The 21,671-nt window shown below is 40.9% G+C and overlaps 1 protein-coding gene across 2 annotated transcripts in view; it reads left to right on the top strand.

The window, feature by feature from the left end:
* Positions 1–18,382, top strand: part of IKZF2 (IKAROS family zinc finger 2) — a 112,553-nt gene extending 94,171 nt beyond the window's left edge. For both annotated transcript variants that reach the window (XM_076342109.1, XM_076342110.1), the window contains exons 6-8: positions 2,476–2,613; positions 9,999–10,142; positions 16,729–18,382. In XM_076342109.1, coding sequence (XP_076198224.1) covers positions 2,476–2,613; positions 9,999–10,142; positions 16,729–17,453 — 1,007 coding nt within the window. In that variant the 3' untranslated portion in view covers positions 17,454–18,382. The remainder of the gene's footprint in view (positions 1–2,475; positions 2,614–9,998; positions 10,143–16,728) is intronic.
* The last annotated feature ends 3,289 nt before the right edge of the window (positions 18,383–21,671 follow it).

Consider the following 21,671-nt stretch of genomic DNA (forward strand, 5'->3'; position numbering starts at 1 on the left):
CTGGAGTATTTCTTTCCTTGGGGAGTTACGTTCCTCAAATCCCATATTGCATGTAGAAATCGTGCCTTTATCATTAGCTTTTATCATCTCTGTGAACCTTGAAATTTGATGGAATTTGGATAGCTGACCATCATTGGAAAAGCTGTCTTGTTGTGTGTGAATAGTTTGTGAAATTGTTGCAATGCAGGGAGCAACCATTTGAAGAGGTGTAATACCAACTTTTTTTTTGATTGTTGAATCAATTTTTTGTACTGTGAGCTTGTAGGGGAATATGTTTCTCTGTGCTAAACGATAATATATTTAATGAATTGTAGCTACCTCTGGAATAGCTGAAAGCAATCATCCCTTTCCCTTGCATCTTACAGTTTATCTAAGTTGCTTGATAATCTGGTATAGCCAAACCAGGTGGACTAATTCAGCCCTGCTTCAGCTCGGTTAACTTAATCCCTTCAATTGCATTGGATTTTTCTGATTAGACACCAAGTTAGCTTCTAATAAAGGCGTCAGACTGACAGGCATTGATGCCATCTAGATGCATGATGAAGCATTGTAATGGTGATGATAAAAGTCTTCCCATCCTAGGGAGCTGCCAGTATGTTTTCCTAAAGGTGCTTCGAGAATGAGATGGCTGGTTTATGTTTAAGAGCTGAGGCTTGATCGAGATCATTCACATCAAGGGCAATTACTCTGGGAATGATAATGAGCCTCACACTCAGCCTCCACTGAGATTCCCAGTACCAATGCCAGTACGGCACAGTGTAAGCTAGTGAGCAAAATAAAATAAAGACCACAACTGTTTGGTCTGAGACACGATACTTTCCTGAGGATAAGCCTTATCTCCAAATAAAGAGGAATAAATCCACAGTTTGGATGCTTATTAAAAGCAGCTTTTTTGAAAAACTTGGTTGTGTCACTGAACTGCACGTACAAACAAACTTTTTGAGAAAAAACGAAACTTTCTGCAAGCATGTTCATTTCGCCAAATCTTTTTTTTTTTTTTTTTTTTTGAGACAAAAACATTTGAAACTTTTTGACCAGCTCCAATACCGGAGGCTCAGGCTTTTTCATCTTCCATCATATACGTGATGTGGGGCACGCACTGTGGTATTTGCTAGTCCTGCAGAGGCCCCAGGGAATTTCCCTGACTCTGGGTTTTTCGTGCTTAGGGCTTCAGCCCCAGTGCAAAGAGCCCTCTGTCTGGCTTCTTGTTGGCTATGGGTGTCCTCCCTGCAGCGTCCCCTGCATTTTCCCATCCCAGTGGAGACGGTGCGTTTTGGCTGCAATTAGTACACCTTGGATTTCATTAAGTAAATGACCGTGAAAAACTTTCAATGTTGGGACAAACCCAATAGAAACATGTATAATATCCAACAGAGGATGTTCTCAATTTCTTTGGCCAGAAACTAAAATTCTTACCTAAGATTTTCAAAACTCTGGGAGAAGTTTGACCTTCCCCATCCCTCAGCCAGCTCTGAAAATCACAGCTGGTGGTGTTCTACTAGACTTGCAGTACTGACTTAATAGCTCTTTAGTTATTAGAGAATAAATGTTCATGTTCTACAAGTTTAAATTATATTAAAAACCTTTATTAGCACGGCTTGGCAAAGTACACTTCTGGCTAGCTTTCTGGCCTTGGGTTAGGCCATTCTTGTGGTTTCTTAATGACATGCTATGAAAAGGATATACTTTATGAGAATCTGGTGCCAGGTTTTGCATGTATTAAGAGGCATTTGCCATTTGTTCATAATGCTGCTGAGTGAAACAAAAAAAGTTACAAAATTGGGAGTTATGTCTTGCATTCATCTGGCTTGATTTTCATTGTACATGGCCTTTTTTATTTTTCATATATATTTATATTATATATATTTTAATATTGTCTGGTCTCTATGAATTACTGGTGGCAGCTCAGTTCTGGCATGTAACAGTGCTGTTACTACAGTTACTTTCTGTTGTCTTTTTTTCCCCAACCTTCCCTTAGTAATTTTGGCAAAGTTGTCTCAGGGAAAGAACTCCTCTGGGCCACGTAGTGGGTTTCCCCACAGTTGGGAGCAGAATTAGGCCACTGGGGCAGCCCGTTTTTGTGAAGGCAACTGTTCATACCATGGGCAAAATGTCTCAGAAGTTTCTTTCCCATGAGACGTGGTGACACACAGGCAGTGCTGGAGTGTGATTCAGCTGTTTGGTTTGTTTTCCCCTCTTGTCATCTGTTTATTTGCTTTGCGACCAACAAGTCCGCCTCTTTTTCCTTCTGCTGATACTGCACGTTAGTGTGAAAAGTGGATGGGGCAAAGTACCCAGCAGGTGGGAGGAGGTGTGTGCGGTGGGAAAATGGGGCTAGGAAGAAGGTCTGGGACTTGAGTAACCTTTCTTAGGTGTCTTTCCATTGCAAGAGTTGTTTGTTGCACAGGTGTGATTTTTTGATAGCAAAAAGTGGGTTGCAGTGGATTTGACCTGATGCTCACGTTCTTTCCACAGTGGGGAAGCCTCACAAGTGCAACTACTGCGGCCGGAGCTACAAGCAGCGCAGTTCGCTGGAGGAGCACAAGGAACGCTGCCACAACTATCTGCAGAATGTCAGTATGGAGGCTGCCGGGCAGGTCATGAGTCACCATGGTGGGTGGAAACCGGCTTTTGAGGTCTCTTGGACTTGGAGCATCTCTTGCGGGTTTTTTTCCATCTGTTTTTCTTCCTTCCTTTCAGCTTTACATCACTTCCATCTTATAGATCGCGTATACTCAGATAGGCAGGAAGAGAAAAGGTGGGCTAAAATCATCACTCTTGTCCCATTTAACAGCACTGGTTTCGCTGATTTTTTTTTTTTAAGTCAGTATTTCACTTTTTAGAATGTATGAATATGCAGGCATGAAAATAAAGCAGTCACCTGTGCAAAGTTACCCTAAAAATGAACTAAGCCATGTATAAAATGTATGATTCCCGTCCCCTTCCTTTCTGATAGCAACTGATAATTATAAGAGATAAGGATGGTGGAGGTATTCAGAAGTCATTATTTCTACTCCCTGTAATATTACCTTATGTCCCAAAACAAGGGGGGTAGATATCAAAATCTTCAGAGCAGAATGGAATTCAACAGTGTTGATGAAAGTAACTGTAACCAAAAAAATGTTTATATGCATTTACATGTGTTACTATTAATGTTAACTAACACTGCATGTGTTAATATACATGAAGACTGAAGACTGCCAAAAAGATTGTTGGAAGCAAGAAATGTCAAACTCCATGAATTTGTTTTCAAAAATTTCTGTAGCTATTAGTATGGATAATGAGCGTAATATCTCAGACTGCAGGGTTGTAGACTTATCTGTAGCACTAAATACTAAATGGTAGCTGTCCAAAAATTGTTATAATTTCATTTAAAATCAGTGTTTCGGAAACTCTTCTAAAACTGAATATCTTTTAACTTTTAAAAGTTGTCTTTAGATGTTTGGTACTTGAAGTATTTCAAATGTCTTATTTATTTACTTTATTACAGAAAATACAAAAATTACACGTTTTCCATTCTGATTTAAAATTACCATATACCTAAGAATACCAGAAAGTTAGATTGTAGGTAAATGAAAAGGCGAAAGAATGTTTCCTCCCCCCCCCCCCCCCCCCATTTTGCTTTTCATTGTTGAGTGGAGTCATATGGCTTCATCTGGAAATTAATTACATAAAAGTTCTGAAAGATCATTTCTCAAAACCTAAAAATACAAGCTGAAATAAAATCTATTCAGCATTTCTAATATGGGCTATTTTTTGGTGAAAAAAAGCACCAAAAAATTTTAGAGTACTTTTCCATGAATGATTTAATCCTATAAAGGCATTCTAAATGTATTTAATACGTGTTGCCAAAACGTTCATACAGGTCTATTAAGTAATTACTGTCTTTGTAGACACCCTGGAGACTAAAATCAACATTTAAAATGTAACAGATTACTTTAAAGACATTGAAGTTAATGATTATCTGCTTTAGGCCTGACTTTACGCTTGTAAAAGTCGGTGGAAAGACTGATTTCAGGGCTTTGCTATTTGCAGGTACCCATTGTGTGCTTGGTCTGCTAGATGGAGTGCTTAGTTGATAGTAGGAGTTTAACCACCGACTGCATTCCCAACAAAATACACACTTTTCACTCTACAAGGGTGTGCCTGTCTTATTAACCAGCGAGGTGATGATTTCAGTCAGCCTTTCCTTAGGGGAATAACAGTAGGCTGATATAGTTATGACAGCCAGGATGTTTCAGAGATCACGTTGTGGAGGATCTTCCCAAATTCGATTCAGCTTCGGGCTTTATTATTCAGTTATTTATTAAAATTGGGTTTACTCTTGCTCATAGCGTACTTCTGAGGAAATCTAAAGCTTTTTCTAAGCTGCTTAATACTATGACAAGAAGGGTAAGTCCTTAACCTTGTCCACCCAAGGAAGCTGGAATGGTTGACCTTGCATTGATTTTTCTACCAACTGAAGTTAAACCAGTGCAAACCCCATGTGGACAGTTCTATTATTTACAGTCTGACTGACTTTGCTTGGGCTTAAAATAGAAATGTTCACACAACCACTTTACTTTTCTCAACAAAATTAGCTTAAAACAGCACTTTGAATTCAACTAGTGCCTCTTTCTCCTCTGGGCAAATATGCTTAAATCTCCCCTGGTGAACGTTTAAGGGATGTTTGATCCACTGTCTTCATTGCGCTGTTTAGCGAGGGCATAACGAGGACAGGCAGCAACAGGGAGCTCCAAATTCAGCTGGGACCAGTAATAAATCTCACCTTGCATCCCAGCATCACTCCCACCCATGAAGCTCAGCATGGGAGTGAGGGTCATGAGCACCAACCTGTAGCGGTCTGCAGCAAAGTCCTTTCTCCTGGGACTATAAAGGCACCAGAGAAGAGTATACAAATGATTACTCAGCTTAAAGTGAAGTCTTAGTCTAACCCTGAAAAATGTGTTAATTTCCTTCTCTCCCATGTCACACATGGCAGGGGTATTCCTGAGGATGAGTGAGTGCATGCTTTGGAGATTTTGAACATTGGTTTATTTTGCATCACATTCCGGTTAAGTTTTCCTGACTTTCTTTCCAAATACTTTTAAAGTATTTTGTTCTTGCTGAGTGTTTTGAAGCCTCTGAATGCATTTTGGTGTGACTCCTGGTTCACAGCTTCACTGTTACGTACAGAATAGATAGAGGTGGAGATTTTTTTATCCCTACCAGCATCCTGCTTTAAGGATGCAGGTGGCTGTGCTGGGTCTCAACCAATATGGCCAACGTTTAACATGGATCTAAATTATTTCTGCAGATATTAATTGTTCCAGAAAACTGGAGGCAGCCCCTAGAGAGTTCAGATTTTTTTCAAGCATTGTGCTCAAGTTGATCAGTTTATAGGCATGCTACAGACATCTACTTGCGTGCTTTTGCCGTGGCCTGATGAGGCCTTTAATTTCAATTATCTTTGTCTTGCAGATGGCTAGATCACCTGACTAAAGCCACAAGGGGAAGCAAGAGGAGGGGAAAGAGGGCTAGTTTTGGTGTGTGGGTAGGAATGTACAAGTCTCCAGGTCTCTCTCCATCCTCTCGCAGGGTGCTGATTGCTTGCTGAGCTGCCCCTCATTGTGGCTAGGTCCTGTTCCCTGCTCAGCATGATGGCTGCTGCAAGAGAGCTCCCATGACTTTGTTGCTGGCAATTCTCAGCTAAGCAGTGCTGGCCCTGGAGGTAGAAATTAGTCTGTGGTCTCCTAGCTAGCGGCATGTTGGGGGTGACAAAAGTGACAGTCTCTGAATGCCAAGAACATGATCTTTGCAGGAACGAACAGGGAGAAATGTTGAAAGCTAGCTATGGTTTACACCCGGTTATATATTCTTCTCCATCTCCACAAAGCAAAAAGACCAGGGAAATTCTTAAAGTAGAGTGGAGAAGGGTACTCTTCTTAAGAGAAGGAGAAAGAAGCCTAGCCCTTGGTTGTGTGAGGCTTAAAGACCAGCTCCACATAAAACACACAATGGCCTTGTGTCCTTCCCTCTTACATAGTTGCTTAAAACATTGTTAAAATGCTGGTCCCATGGGAGACTTCACACCAGGGTCCATGGGAATATTTCCTGTCATTTCTCTGCACACATACACTGTTTTTAAATAGCAATATTGTGAGCTTAGGAAAGGAAATTGAGGTTGATGGGGTAATACTAATTTATACCAGCTGAGACTTAGCCCAGTGTCTGTTGTCTGCACACAAAAGTATTTATCAGCAAAACGCACAATGAGTAATTTTTTTACTTCTTTTTTCCCCTATTCTTTCCTCACTGGAACAGCATAAACTTTTTTATTAGTATGTGTGGTTTCTTACAAATTAAGAAGCAAAAACTAAAAGATAGCCGCTTTGAGCACTGTGATTGAAAGACCAATGTCTTCAGGAAAATAAAGACTTTGTTCTGAAGACCATCCAGGTTTGTGTATTGAGAGTTTGGGCTTAGAAGCAACATTTGGTGTTAACTGCAACTGAGAACATTAACAGTGTCAGAGATGGTAAACATTTGCATGGGCAGTCCAGGAGCGCACCCTAATAGCTGATTAAGAACATCCCTGAACAGAAACAAACTGAAGCACGGGCTTTTCATGGACTAGATGCTTGATTTTTCGAATAAAACAACCTTCCTGAGCTGAGACCATAAGTTCACAGCATAAAATGAGTTGCTGTATCAAAGCTAGTTATAATGTGTTAGCTGTTCTTTAGTAGCTCCCACGGTAGGTAATGAAGTACAATGAAATACAACAAAAAAGGAATTGCATTTACTGCAGAGTAAATGTGTACACATGGGTTTCTACCACCGAGCAGCTGATTTGTGATAACTGTTGGTTGCGTGTGATCGGTTTGCTTTTCCCCTTTTTTATTTTGTTTTTCCTCAAAAAAATGATGTAGGCTGGGCTATTTGTCCTTTATTTGTATATTTTGAAATTGAAATGAAAATTAATGTATCTAGAATTGACAATGTGATCTTTAGCTTAACTCTTTGGGTTTCTAAAATGTGACATCTCACCTGTTTGGTCCAGTTTTGCATGCAATTTAAATGGTTTCAGAAACTAGGCTATTTCCATCTCTCCCTTCTCCCAGGAAATCTACGTAACAAAACACATTCCGGTAACTTATTCCCTTCGTAACAGAAATATTGGTGTGATTCTGTTGCAAAAGAGCCATGCCCTGGATTATAGAGTAGAGTTGAGTTCTAAGGTGGGAAAAAGCTTGCAGCATGAAAGATAGAAAAGAAAACACTTTTATTGGTGATGATTTTACTTTTAAAAGGAGTCCAAGCAGAATTTTTGCCTGACTTAGAGAACAGCAGATGTCTTTTTTAGCACTATTCATTTTTCATGGAAGAAAGGTTTCAAATTCCATCTAGGAAATTTTACACACATATGCCCAACAGTAGAATTATTTAATTATTACTTAATTGTTATAAGACATACAAATGTCACTACATTTGGAGCTTAAGCAGATGGCTATGAAAGTAATCAGGAGGTTTTCAAGTGATTTTGTGGGCAAGTACAGTCCTACAAAGCCAGATACCTTTAGGAAGTCTTCCTAGGAGGCCTTTAGGGCCCTCTGCATCTCCCTAGGTCCCCACCACCAGCCTCGTGTGTCCTGTATGCCAATGGCTGGAAACTCTTGAAGTGGCACTCGTGCAAACCTGGCCCATCGCAGTGAGGATGGGTATTGCCACTGAGCAGGGATCCAGGGTTTCACGCAGACCATATGTGCATGTGCATGCATCCACTGATTTTTGGTAAGCCAAAAGGACAGTCAGACGCCAGTTCCCAGTGAAAATCAACAGATATAATCTTTCCTTCCTTCCAAAAATCTCATTGGTAAATACTTGAGTAGAACTAGTGCAGATAGCTCCTGACCAAGCACGGTATTTAAATAACCTTAAAAATTTAGCCTTAGCTATTAAAGTGTTCCAGACCTCCCAGTCTGCACTGGGCATTAATTAGGTCACTTGAACACTGCATCCCATTTTGTTGCAACATTAGATTAATTTCATATTTATGCTTTTTCTTCCTCTCTTTCACTGATGCCAGCAGGACTGCCTTGTAAATGAGAAACCATTGTGTTTCTCAGGGGGAGCATCCTGTACAAATAAAAAAGCAGCAGAGTAAATCATTTTATAGCATATGGTAGATTCTAAGCCTCAAAGTACTCGGCTTTCCATAGCAGCAAAGGCACAAATGGAATCAAATGAATAAATTGCCATGTTTTCTTATTATGAATGTCTGAATTGCGAAGTTCATCTGAACGGATACTCTGTTTTGTAATTGCCTGGTATTTGCTCTTCCTTACTAGAAAGAAGGCAAAGACAAGGCTTTTATCACCCCATTTTTCATATATTATGTGCTAGCAAACAGCTGCGTGTTTAAGAACAGGGGAGTGATTATTCCATATTAGGATCCTGAAGGTAGTAAAGTTACATGGGAGGAAAGTAGGCTGGTGGTGTTCATTTATGGCACAGTCTCAGAGAGAAGGTATCTGTGACACGAAAGGCTGCTACAGTGAGAGACCAGAGGAGGACTAGCAGAAGATGTGGGTTTCAGTCCTTCTCTACGACCTCTGCAATACCACCTGTGACTTCTCTGGAAGATTTATCTAATACAGAGAGTGCAATGGGTTGATCACAATTTACAAATTGTAGGAACTCTCTGCAAGATCATCCCAGTTTCTATTTCTCTGCCATCCATTCTTCTCCTCAAATAATTTTTTTACACCTCAACCGTCCCATTAGTGCACGGACTAGTGGCTGATCCTTCTCAGCTTTCTCTTGCTACCTTATGAAGAAGAACGTGGGACAATTAGGCCATGTATTAAATTCATGGCAGCAGAGTAGTGGGAATTGCTACATGTGGAATCACACTTTTGACATATATTGCAAATTACTTGGACTCTGAGCCTGATCCGCAGCATGGTACCACTGACCGTTCTTGGTGTTTATAATAGGATGCTCAACAAAAACAGAGTACTCTGTAGGTATTTAGTGATTAGCTATGTCAGCAAGTGACATAAAACCCTATGCAAGTCAGTCACTACCCTGGTTGGTAGCCCATGCAATTCCTATACTGCTTTTGCTCTAGCACCTTAATTCCCTAACCCAACAAGCGACAAAGATGAGATGAGTAAAGACAGAAGGGGTCATTAATTTCTTGTTATTGTCTCAAAGACAGTGTGTGAGCATTCCCCTAACGTACTTAGCACAGGGATACTCCCTCCTGATCCCAAAAAGTGGGAAGACAAACACAGAAGACTTGCATTCACCAATTGTTAGGTCTGTGTTTGAAGGGATAAAATATTAATTAAAAAATTGATAGTTTCTGCGACTGATTCTGAAGGGAATTTCCATACGATGTTAATCCTGTAATTCCAGTACAGTGTTTGTTGATTTTACAATCTCGTGTATAGAAAGAGGAAACACACTTTAACAAACATATCCTTCATTCCGGAAGCCTTTGTCTTGGGGAATGCACAGCCAGGCCCAGGAAACACAAGTCATCAATGCCTTGTATGTTTTTTAGTCAGTGAGATTAGCATGAAAAGAAAATAAGAACGGTAAGCATGCCATATGATAAGCATGAAGTTAAGGGAATACACAAAGAATGTTAACTAAAAAGTTACATTGGCAACAGGTGACAATCTTGAAGGGAGAATAACAGAAAATGTCATCTACAGTGTGAGTTTTCAAAAGTGTCCCCTCCTCACTGGGGATCTTGAGTATTCAGAATAAAACAAGTCCTTTAATAAATGCTTAAAGTTGGGCTTCTGCTAAATAAGATGATCCCAAACAGAGGCATGTTGTAAATGTGGCTCTGCTTAAAGGTGAATGCTATCTTGATGTCCAGTGTGTTCTTGCACCTTGCACCTTTTGTGTTGCACTTGTTGCGCAATCAGCAGGGCTCAAATGATCTGTGTTGTCTGTGAAGTGTAGACCAGACTTGTCTGATACAATTTTTTGGTTTTATGTAGTACCTCCTATGGAAGATTGTAAGGAACAAGAGCCTGTGATGGACAACAATATTTCTCTGGTGCCTTTTGAGAGACCTGCTGTTATAGAGAAGCTGACAAGCAACATGGGAAAGCGTAAAAGCTCCACCCCACAGAAGTTTGTGGGTAAGCTTGAAATACGCCTTTTATTATTTTTAGTGCATAGGAATAGGTTACTTGTTATTTGTAATAGCCAAAAGAACGAGGGGAAAAGTAGCGCTCTCAGAACTCGGTTGTGATGGGGACGGACAACAATGGAGGTGGTTAAATCACAGCAGGAAATCCTGAAAATGATTGAATTAATTTTACCAACCCAAAGAATTCAAAAGTGAGGTCCCCAGAATCATGAAAATGGCTTAGAAAATCTTGAGCTTTTTACTGTGCCTTAAGGCTGTTTTGGTTTTTTTTTAACTTTTGTCTGTCCCTTTTGAGATTTAGACTTGTCATCCTTTCCTCTCCTTGCCCCAGCAAATAAAAACTAAGACTCTCTTATAATTATCTGTCTCCATATGTGTGTGTGTGAAAAAAAAAGAAAACAAACCCAAAACAACACGTATCTCAAGACTTGTAACTTGTATTAAATTCTTGAGAGTTGGCAACAACTGGTCTGATAATACCGGCATGAGGAAGTAAAATCACATCACTTCTGTTGGAAGAATATACAGGCTGGGGGATGAAGGGATTGAGAGCAGCCCTGCCGAGAAGGACTTGGGGGTACTGGTGGATGAAAAGCTGGACATGAGCCAGCAATGTGTGCTCGCAGCCCAGAAGGCCAATCGTATCCTGGGCTGCATCCAAAGAAGCGTGGCCAGCAGGTCGAGGGAGGTGATTCTGCCCCTCTACTCTGCTCTGGTGAGACCCCACCTGGAGTACTGCGTCCAGCTCTGGAGCCCTCAGCATAAGACAGACACGGACCTGTTGGAGCGGGTCCAGAAGAGGGCCACAAAAACGATCAGGGGGATCTTTCTCCTGTGAAGAAAGGCTGAGAGAGTTGGGGTTGTTCAGCCTAGAGAAGAGAAGGCTTTGGGGAGACCTTCTTGCAGCCTCTCAGTACTTAAAGGGGGCTTATAAAAAAGATGGCGGCAAACTTTTGAGCAGGGCCTGTTGTGACAGGACAAGGGGGAATGGCTTTCAACTAAAGGGGGGTAGATTTAGACTAGATAGAAGGAAGACATTTTTTATGCTGAGGGTGGTGAAGCACTGGCACAGGTTGCCCAGAGAGGTGGTGGATGCCCCATCCCTGGAAACATTCCAGGTCAGGTTGGACGGGGCTCTGAGCAACCTGCTCTAGTTGAAGATGTCTCTGCCCACGGCAAGGGGGTTGGACTAGATGACCTTTAGAGGTCCCTTCCAACCCAAACTATTCTAAGAAGTGCTTGCTCCAAGTGCAGCATTCTGCACACAATAAACTTACTAACACATGAATGTAAAACAGGATTGGATGACTTGGTTACCCAATTTAGAATCCTAGGCCCAGAATTCATATTTTGCTTTGTACCTTGACATCTTAAAACTGTTCAGCTTGTAACAGGACACAGTATGGGGAATTTTACTTGGTTTGAGCTGTAGCTTAAAGCTTCTTTTTACTGCTGCTGAGGCAGTGCTAAACTTAGGAGGGGAGCTGGGACAGAGAATTATTTGGGGTACGTGTATGCTGCTAGATTCCAAAGTCATGTAATACGTGTTTTCCACATTCGCTCCCTGGAAGGACAGTCATATAGATTTTAAGGGTGTCATATACTCATTCTGCCTACACTGAGGACACTTACGGAGAGAGGATCAGAGGGCTGTAAGCAATTAACAGAGCCATTTAGAAAAGTCATTGCCTCTCAGCTAAATGCAGATTCAGATGGATTTGTTAAATCACCACTGAAGGTGGTTTTAAGCTAACCCACATGGTTTTGAATAGTAGGGGGCTAGCAGCATGCAGCAGCTCACCTGGGGGGCACTGACACACTGACCTGGCTGCTCTCAGTCATCTGACCATTCCCAAATATCAGCGCTAAGCCAAGGTTAGCTCAGGAACAATCAAACCCGCAGGAGGAACTCTGGGAGGCATCAGTATTTCCTATATTGTTATTAGTCCTTCTGAGATAAAAGCTTAATTCTTAGATTGTTGTCTTTAAGAGTGGTCTGAAATGAGTTACTGTATAGCTGATAAGAACTGGAGGATTTATACTCTCATTTAATTTACTGCTGTGACAACAGTTGGGGTTGAAGAGGGTGGAAATGGGAGCAGGACTCTCTACTGACAAGCCAAATACAGCTTTATGAGATTGTAAACATGGCTCCATCATAGCAGGTTTCCCTAGTGTTGTCTCAGCAAGTGCTGTACATTCTTGCAGGTTGTGATCAACAGTGAAATAGTTAACCATGCAGACACTTAAACTGGTGTGTCTAGACCTCAGAAACATTACAGCCTCAAAAGGAAGAAGGGCGGTTCACACCTCTCGCTTTTTTCCCCCTGAGGTTGTCCAGATACTTGAACAGAATTGTGTTTGCAATACCTCTCAGAGGTTATTTTTGCAGGGGCTAGAGACTTTACCTGAGAGGGCTGGAGACCTTGCTCCCTTCCCTTAAATTCTGGTGTACCCTTGCCTGCCCTCAAAGCAGTATAGTTTACTGATTATAAGTATACCTCACAACTGAGGCAACCCACTTTCTGGATGGTATAAATTGAATCCGTTTTTGGAAGCTGTAGATAATGGTCTCTTTTTTTAGACCAGGAAGGTTATTTTACTTGTCCGCTAACATGCAACTGACCATATGTTGTTACTGTCTTCAAAGGCAAATTTACTGATTGGAAATCCTTGCCTGAGATATGCTGTAGCAGATTATTATTCTCTTCAGTAGGGTATACTACTTTGTTGTTAGATAAACCTGTTTCTTCTATAGGTGTAACAGATCATTTTGTTATTCCATTTTTCTGGGGCTAGGAATTCAGGGTTTCATGTGACATGCAGCTTTTTATCGAGATCCAGCTGTAGGGAAAAAGTGTGCTCTTTCATATTTACTCTATCTTATTTATCTGCCTTTTCTGATCTTTCATGGCATCACAGTGTTTGAATTGAAAAACAGCAGTCTCCACTTTGCTACTTTTCTTTTTTTCACCATGACCTTACTTTTCTTCCCGTTTTCTCCCCAGTGAAATACTGTTCAACTCTATCAGGAAGAACTTGTAATGGTTCTCTTCTTGCAGGAAATTTTCCTGTGCATACTGCAAGTGTGGCACCTGTCCAAAACAACTTAATGGTGTTTATGAGAAGGTCAAGTAAGCATAAGCTAAAATCTTTGCATGCTACATCTATCAGTGCTTTACTGCTCTTTCTGATCAGCAATCTCCAAGGGACCTTGGTTATGGACCACAGTCTCTACTCTGGCTGAAATTTCGGGAGGAAGGAAGCAGCATACAGCAAATAGAGTTAATTTCTGAGTGAGCGCCTTGGTTATATATCTGCTATTGAGGGACTAGTCTTACCAAACCTGTTGAAATAGTGGAGGCAGAAAGTATGACTTCTGATGCTCAGAAGTCTGAGTACTTCTTTTTGCCTCTCCTTCAATGAAGGGAGAAGCAGATACTAGTGAAATTGAAAGCAACCATCTTCAAGCTGATCACATGAAGCAGATTCACGTATTTTCAGTTTGAATGTGGTACTTACTCTCACAGGGTGTCACTGAGGTTAAGAACTGGCAGGATACAAAAGAAGACATTTATGTGGTTTACGATAAGACCACGGTTGTTATAATAAGAATTAAAAATACACAAGCATCTCAGAACAGATGAAGATCAGCCGGCTTCAAAATTAGAGTCAACTTCTAGTTAATGGGGGTCAGGAAGAAATTTACCCAGTGGTAAATTCTGTAACTGCTTTCTCCAAGATTTCTTGCAGCTTTCTCCCAGGTGTCCGGCATTGCAGTTGCTCTAGATACTTGATGAGATGGACTACAAGTATCACAGGACAGCTGTGTCTGTGTGCTTTTATCTAGCTTCAAATACCTGTTTTGAGGTTTTTTGCATGTTATATGATAAGATGACCACAGTGGAGAATGTTGTTTCTTCAGGTTCACTAATGTAAGGCAAGAATAAATAGAATTTGAGCCTAATTTTGCATGAAAATTCAAAATGATGAATCTGATTAGTTAGTTTTAAGTACAGATTTGGCTAAAGAGGAATTAAAATTGAAAACCATGTTGGACTGGTTTGTTAATGTTTCTTCTGAGCTCTGTGTTTTACACCCTCTCCTCCCCATGTTATCATTTATTTCACTTTTTTATGTCACGCTCCATTTCTAAGGCTCTGACATCTTTGGAACTGGTTCATAATTAAAGGAATGAATAATTCAGGTCACTGGCAATTTACAGTTTTCTCTACTCTGCTGTCTGTGGTGGAGTAACTAAATGTGGAAGATAAAAGGAATCAAAATAAGGTTTGCGTCATTCATCCAAGTAGTCCATAAAGGATAGGTATTATTTCTTGATCTATATAGCCTACAAAGGACTGACAGCGTGTTTGGAGGCTGGATCAGACTCTCACCAGATCCAGTTCTTTATTCAAACACAGGAACGATACAGGTGGCCAGAGCAGGTGACAGGGACCATGAACTTTTCCATTTTCATTTCTTTCTTCCCACCGTGCCAGACACCATGTGCCTCCTGGAGCTGTCCTCCAGTCCCACTTTGGCCCCACCTGGAAAGGAGCTGCTCAATTTCAAGTGAGGCTGGAGCCACCTCCCGATACAGAGCTGTCCATCCTATCAGTGGCAGGACAGCCATCACAGACAGCAGACTGCCAACCCGCAGCAGAAACACTGAAAAGAGGATGTTTGATGGCAAGAATCATCCTTAGGTCATGTTAGATTACAAAGGCCATCGTTGTAGCACCATCTGCTTCTTCCTTCTCTATTTTTCTCCAAATGTTTAATGTGTAACAAAGGATAAGTTTTCTACATTATGCATTCTTTCAGTAATCTATAAGTGTAACATAGCTGGCTGTAGGGAAACGTAGCGAGGTACATGAACATGGTGTCTGATCAGAAGCATGTGAGCAGTACTGCTGAAGAGAGTAGGAATATTCACGTGCTTCACTTTAGACTTGTATTTAATTACCTTGCTAAGCCGGGCTAAGATCCCAACCAAAAGTCATGCATCATCTCCAAGGATAACCTGATTGTTCCATGGGTAATGTAAAATTATTTCTCTCTTTATGCATCACTTCAGGATAAGCCGCACTAAGTGGAATGAATTATTATAGTCAAAAATAAAATGCTGAGTGATAGCTATGTTGAAATGTACTAATGCTATTTGGAAGAGACTTGGGATTACAGTTCTGTTTCTTTCTTATGGTGGTTTATACACATTTTTTTCCAAGCAATTTTGGCAAAAGGTGATAGAAGATTCTTGAGTTCTTTAATTCTTGGATAGCCAAACCAGTTGTGTGTAGTGGCTCCTTGAATTTATTAGCTTACACTATTGAAGAAAAGTCTGGTTTTATGTACCGAGGCAGTGAAAAGTAACAAAGACAATGAAAACCAAGCAAAATTGTTTATCAGACTTTGTAAAATCAGCTTAAAAAGTTAACTGTCAAACGTATAGTTATACATATAAACTTTTCTATTTAAAAAGAAGAGTTATTGTATGAAGTTTCCTTGTACTGGCACTCCAAAGCCATCACTGGAAAAGCAGTGCTGCTGAGCTGAGCCCTGATGTAAATAGTGGTAAATTTGTTAACTTCAAAGGAGAGCTGTGATACATAACATGCCCTGTGACTAGCCATGTCACCAGCATGTGGTTCTGGTTTCGCATATCTGTAACGCCATTGATTTAAAGAGGTTATGAAGATGTGAATTTGGATTCACATAGTGATGGATCAGCCAGCTTCTTCATCATTACATATTTATTTATCCTGTGTTAATGAAAGTTGCTTTTGCCTTTTACCAAATGAAACTGAGTTATATATGCAGTTTCTCTATTTTGTTTTCTTGCCTAAATAGACACTGGGGGGGGTGTCTTTTTTCCTCAGTCCAAAACGTTAGGGTAGGATTTTTTTTTTTTTTTTTTGAGGGGGTGAATTACAAAGATATTATAGTCTGAATGTAAGATGGTAGGTCAGCCACCAGTGCTCCTGGTACTTGCTCCGTTCTGTGGCTGCATGCAGTTATTTTATATTTTTTCTGCTGGCTGAAGGATTTACATACTGTGGCTCTAAAGGTGACACTTACCAGCCCTCTCTACCTGTTGCTTAGGTTTCTCGCTATGCAGCCCTGTTGTAAGGTACGTATGAGGCACCTCAGTGTGGGAGGCGTGTGGTACTGCTTCTTTTAATTTTGGGAGAGTATGTCTAATGGTATATACCAGCGCAGCTTCATTGACCTCAGTGGTTCAATCCCATTCTCTACCAGTTAACATATATTTCCTAACTTGAACCATGGGCAGAGTCAGGCCCAGTGGAAGGTTTGGTATCGGTCTGGAGGTCACTGCAGCCACGTTTCACCTGGAATAAAAAAAAAAAAGCTGTTGGTGAGGCTGTGGTTTTACCCGTCTCAGGACAAAAACTTTGTAGGAGGTCAGTAAACAAGTAGAAGGAGGCTAACTTTTGACTCTGGAATGAATTTCACCCCAAGTCAGGGGTTTTCTGTCCCTCCCTACCCCTTTTACAGTGAAACCTTGGAGTGATTACGTTGATTTTTCTCATTCATTTGCTCTTGTCCCTTAGGTGAAAAGCTCATGAGATTCGGCTATCCAGATATTCCCTTTGATATGAACCTAACCTATGAGAAGGAGGCTGAGCTGATGCAGTCTCACATGATGGACCAAGCCATCAACAATGCAATCACCTACCTTGGAGCTGAGGCACTTCACCCCCTGATGCAGCACACACCAAGCACAATTGCAGAGGTGGCTCCGGTCATCAACTCAGCTTATGCTCAGGTCTATCATCCTAACAGGATAGAAAGACCCATTAGCAGGGAAACAGCTGACAGTCATGAGAACAACATGGATGGCCCGATCTCCCTTATCAGACCAAAGAGTCGAACCCAGGATAGAGAGGGCTCCCCCAGCAATAGCTGCCTGGATTCTACTGACTCGGAGAGCAGCCACGAAGACCGCCAGTCCTACCAGGGAAACTCTGCCTTAAATCCCAAGAGAAAGCCAAGCCCGGCTTATATGAAGGAGGACGCCAAGGCTTTGGATGCCACAAAAGCTTCTAAGGGCTCTTTAAAGGATATCTACAAGGTCATCAATGGAGAAGGGGAGCAGATTAGGGCTTTCAAGTGCGAGCACTGTCGTGTCCTTTTCCTAGACCATGTCATGTACACCATCCACATGGGCTGCCACGGCTACCGGGACCCGCTAGAGTGCAACATCTGTGGCTACCGAAGCCAGGACCGCTATGAGTTCTCGTCGCACATAGTCCGAGGGGAGCACACATTCCACTAGGCCTTCTCATCCAAAGGGGACTCGTATGAAGTAGAAGAACTGCACATGAAGAAATACTGCACTTACAATCCCACTTTTCCTCAGACATTGAGACGCCTATTTTGTTGTTGTTGCTGTTGTTGTTGTTGCTGTTGTTTAATTATTATTATTAACCTTATTTTTTGTGGACCCAACCTCATTTGCTCTGCCCAGCTTAAGAATGGAAAGAAGGAAGGGAAGGGATAAAAGAGCTGTTTGTTGTTGACGTCACTTTTTGGTGAGTGACCCGCCTCGCTTTCTGTGGGAATTGAAAGGCAGTCCGTTTCTGTCTCAGTCAGCTGTACATCGTGTCCTGTTTCGGGATACTGCTCAACCCTGCTAGGTGCTTTAAAGTCCTGACAAGATGCCACTCATTTACAATTTCAGATGAACAGGTAAAAACATTTCAGAGGAGAGCCTTTTTCAAACATGTAGATATGGTGTGGGGTTTCGGTGGCTGGAGGAGAAGGGGGGAACTTTATTCTGCAGCATGAACAATTATTTTTAAAGCAAAACTGTTAGGGTTTTAGGAGTACGAATCAAAGTCGATATTCCTTTCAAAATTACTTTCTAGGCTGAGCTGTTTTCCTGGGTTCAGTGTGTAGTGCCCCTCTAGAATGTAAAAAAAAAAAAAAAAGAAATGTATGTCTTAACACTGTACCACATTACAGCAGTTTAGTTTCATAAGTCTGAGGGCCTTCTGTGGTAAGTCTGAGGCTTTGTATTTTTATTTTCCTTAACTTATGAAGCACCTTTTTTAGAACTGTTGATTTGCTGTTACTCCATGCCTATGTGTTGACTCACAGGCTTCTTAGAGACCCTTGGGAGCCTTACTTATTTAGTTGCACCCTATATTTTAAGAAATAGCATTTAGAAATAACATTTAAACTTGCTTCTAGGACAATAAGTGGCCTAGGAGTGGGTGAGAGAGTCTGTAGTTTACTCAAGAGGTTCTGCTGCTCTTCTGAAATAATTTTGTTTTAAAATTACAGATTTTAAAATGACAAAAGTACTAGTAGCAAAGTATTCTTTAAATATAATTATATATCTATATATACCCATATAAATACTTTCTCATTCTATTATCACAGTGTTAACCTCTTGGCAGCAGCCTAAACTAAGACTTGCAGCTGGGAAAACGCTAGGAGCCAGGTCCTCGGCCAGCATTAATCCTCTTAGCTCCATTGAATTTAATGGAACTACCCCAACTACTTCAGCTACATCAGGATCTAAGCCTTGACCATTTTTTCTCTTGTTGACGTCTTACTTGCTAATTTGCTGAACCAGTGACTTCCTTTTGTTTTTAAGTCATCAATTCTGCTTTAATTTAGGGGTGGAAGTGTTTGCAGATTTTGCTGGATAGCCTTTGCTCTTGGAGAGCACAGAAGCAAACGAACAGATCACATATGACCTTCCTTACTTCTTGAGAAAGTGATACATGGAGATGCAGGTGCCGTGCTCTGATTTGGATTTGCAGATTTCACTTTTATTCTAATTTATTAATTTCACTCTGGGGAATACAAATGGAGAAACAAACTCCAGAGCAAGTCCTTGAACTACAGAATGGACAAGAGAATAACACCAATCTGTTTTGTTGCCTTTCTTTCTCTCCCAATAAATAACAAAGCCAGCAACCACCCAGCAAGTTGCAGGTTGCATCAGTAAAAACTGGGCTTAAACCTACGTGACAGATTGCCATTGAAACCCAACTGTTTGTACTGATCACAATTGAAATGTTGTTGTTTGGCAACAAGAACACAGCTTAAGAATGGAAAGATCTGCATGGGTTTAACCCCCTCCGTGCATGCGGTCTCCATGCGCTTGGTGAGACCTTTTCCAAAGTATAAAGTTACTAAAGTATAAAAGAGAGAGCAAGATCAGGCCATAATGAATTCCCATCTGCGCACTTCAATCTGCGTACTTGATGCATATGCCAGTTTGCTGTTCGTTTTGAGGGTACTGGGTTTTTTTCTTCTTTTCTTCCTAGACCTGGAGCATTTGAAAGTAGGAGCTGAGTGGTATTGATTGAAATCTTTTTATGGTGACATTCTTGGCAGCTAGAACCTGTGTTTAGAAAGGATACAGTAGATCATGGCCAGATTACCTGATGACTGCTTCCCAGCACTGAAATGCTATTAAGTAGGAGCTGGTAAAGTCTTGCAGTAGCCTATTAATTATAATACAATATGGAGAGAAATGTCATCTTGTGTAATGTGAGAGCTATCAAGGCTGGGAATATATGGGCTTTGGAGAGACAGATTTAAAGACCTATTCCCAACATTGTTCTTAATGTCGTTGGGTTCCTCCCCCTCCTTCTTTCTTCATCCTAATGTAGAGGAAACTCAGGCAAATGAACCCCTGCTGTCCTCCAGACCATTCTCATTTTTTTGTGCTTGGTGCAATCAAAGGAGTTTGTGCAGAAGAAAAACAGGGAGATGCTGGAGGCACCACTTCTCTTCTATATGGCTGATTCTCTGCAGCTATGAAGGTTGGCTTAGGAGGCGGCCGGCCATGTTCTGCATCACGATGTGCTTGGAAATTCAGAGAAGGGGGTTTGCTTTTACAGCATGTTGCCCCAAAAAAAAGTGGTTGTGATTTCTGCTGAGGCAGCAAAGGTCTTTTAAGAACGATGTGCAAAGGGAAAGGTGCTGGGCCTGAAGGTCACTAGGCTTGCATGGGCCTCCAGAAGACACGTGCCTGAGCCAGAGAAAAGGGTTGCTGCCAATCTCTTTCAGTCTCTGGGGGACAACACTCCGTTCTCCCCTCTGTGGTCAGTGGAAAGAATGCAGGCTATGGTTTCTTGAAATAGTTAGCACTGGGGAAAAAGTGTTAAAAAATTCTGCCTGTGTTTGGAGGAAAAAAAAAAAAAAAAAAGGAATGTGGGAAAGGCAGAGAATCTCTTGTGTATCCACAAATAAGTTGGCTGCAATTATATCTGCAGTTCGTTAGTGTGCACTTTCATTCATTGATGATTCATTGATACCTCTTGTAGTGTATATTCTGTAGATGTTTAAGAGATCAGACAGGGAGGCTCGGTGGTTTTGTAGCTGGCTTCAGTCAAGCCCAACTTCTTGTTCCAATGGTAGCATGCAAGTTCTGTATGTGAGCACTGCCATGTCCTGGTATCACAGAAAGAGATAACTGGGGAGGCAGAGGGGAGATGCTGGTTTAGTTATCTTCCAAAAAAAATGCATTTTTTGTAGAGCAAGAAGCTGGGGGGTTGCATTAATTTTTATTATCAATGTCCTTTTCTGAACACTTACTGAAGTTTTTCATCCTAGAGCTAGGGAAAGGGGAAAGATTAAATTTTAGTTCAAATTTTGAACAAAGTTTTGGACTAGCATTTATTTTAGCATTCGATTCCTACTGAAAATTATTGGAGGGTTTTATATAAATCAGTTTGCCCATACACGGAAGTGTGCAAAATGGGACCTCAGAGATTTTTTTTTTTTCCCCCTTGCTTGCTTTCTGCAGATTTCTAAGAAAAGCTCTTGCATTTTGTTGAGTTCATTAGTCATCCACAGTGTACGAGGAATTTCAGTAGACAATCCTTGGCCTGCGGATCCATTTGTTCTAAGTATTTGGTGTTGCAAATCGAAACTGGCTGATTTTTATTGGACTCTCTTGAAATTCTTGGAATCGGGTTTCCAGTTAAAAACATGCATTTGCAAATTTAGAATTGGCTTCCTGTGAGCATTCCCCATTTTCATTAAAAAAAAAAAAAGCCATTTAACTGCACACATCCCTGCCAGTAAACCCCTTCACTTCTTTTTACATCAAAAATGGCAAGATTCTGGCTCAATTTAGAGTATTACAAGCCTATTAAATGAAATAGACGTGTGACTGCTTATTCTGCTCTTGGTACGATCCATATTTGTGGAGCAAAGGGCATTATCAATATATCTGCTGTTATGGCCAATGAATTTTACAGCCACCTTTCTTTGCAATGCATTAGGAGTGCACATCAAAATATATAGCATTTTTCAGTAAAGCCAGCTCCTTACTCAGTAACTTATGGGATTAAAACAATTTTATTCTCCTTAAAAAGTGCTTCCATCTATGATGTGATGTGAAAGGTGTCTAGGCATTAACCTCTCTTGGTCTGTATTAGAGAAAAAGAATCTAAATTTGTTAATTGGCCTGATTTTTTTAATGGCAGTAGTTTCTACAGCGTGAGGACACAGCTCACAAAATAGCCAT

This window comes from Aptenodytes patagonicus, chromosome 6, assembly GCF_965638725.1.
Source record: "Aptenodytes patagonicus chromosome 6, bAptPat1.pri.cur, whole genome shotgun sequence".
NCBI lineage: Eukaryota > Metazoa > Chordata > Aves > Sphenisciformes > Spheniscidae > Aptenodytes > Aptenodytes patagonicus.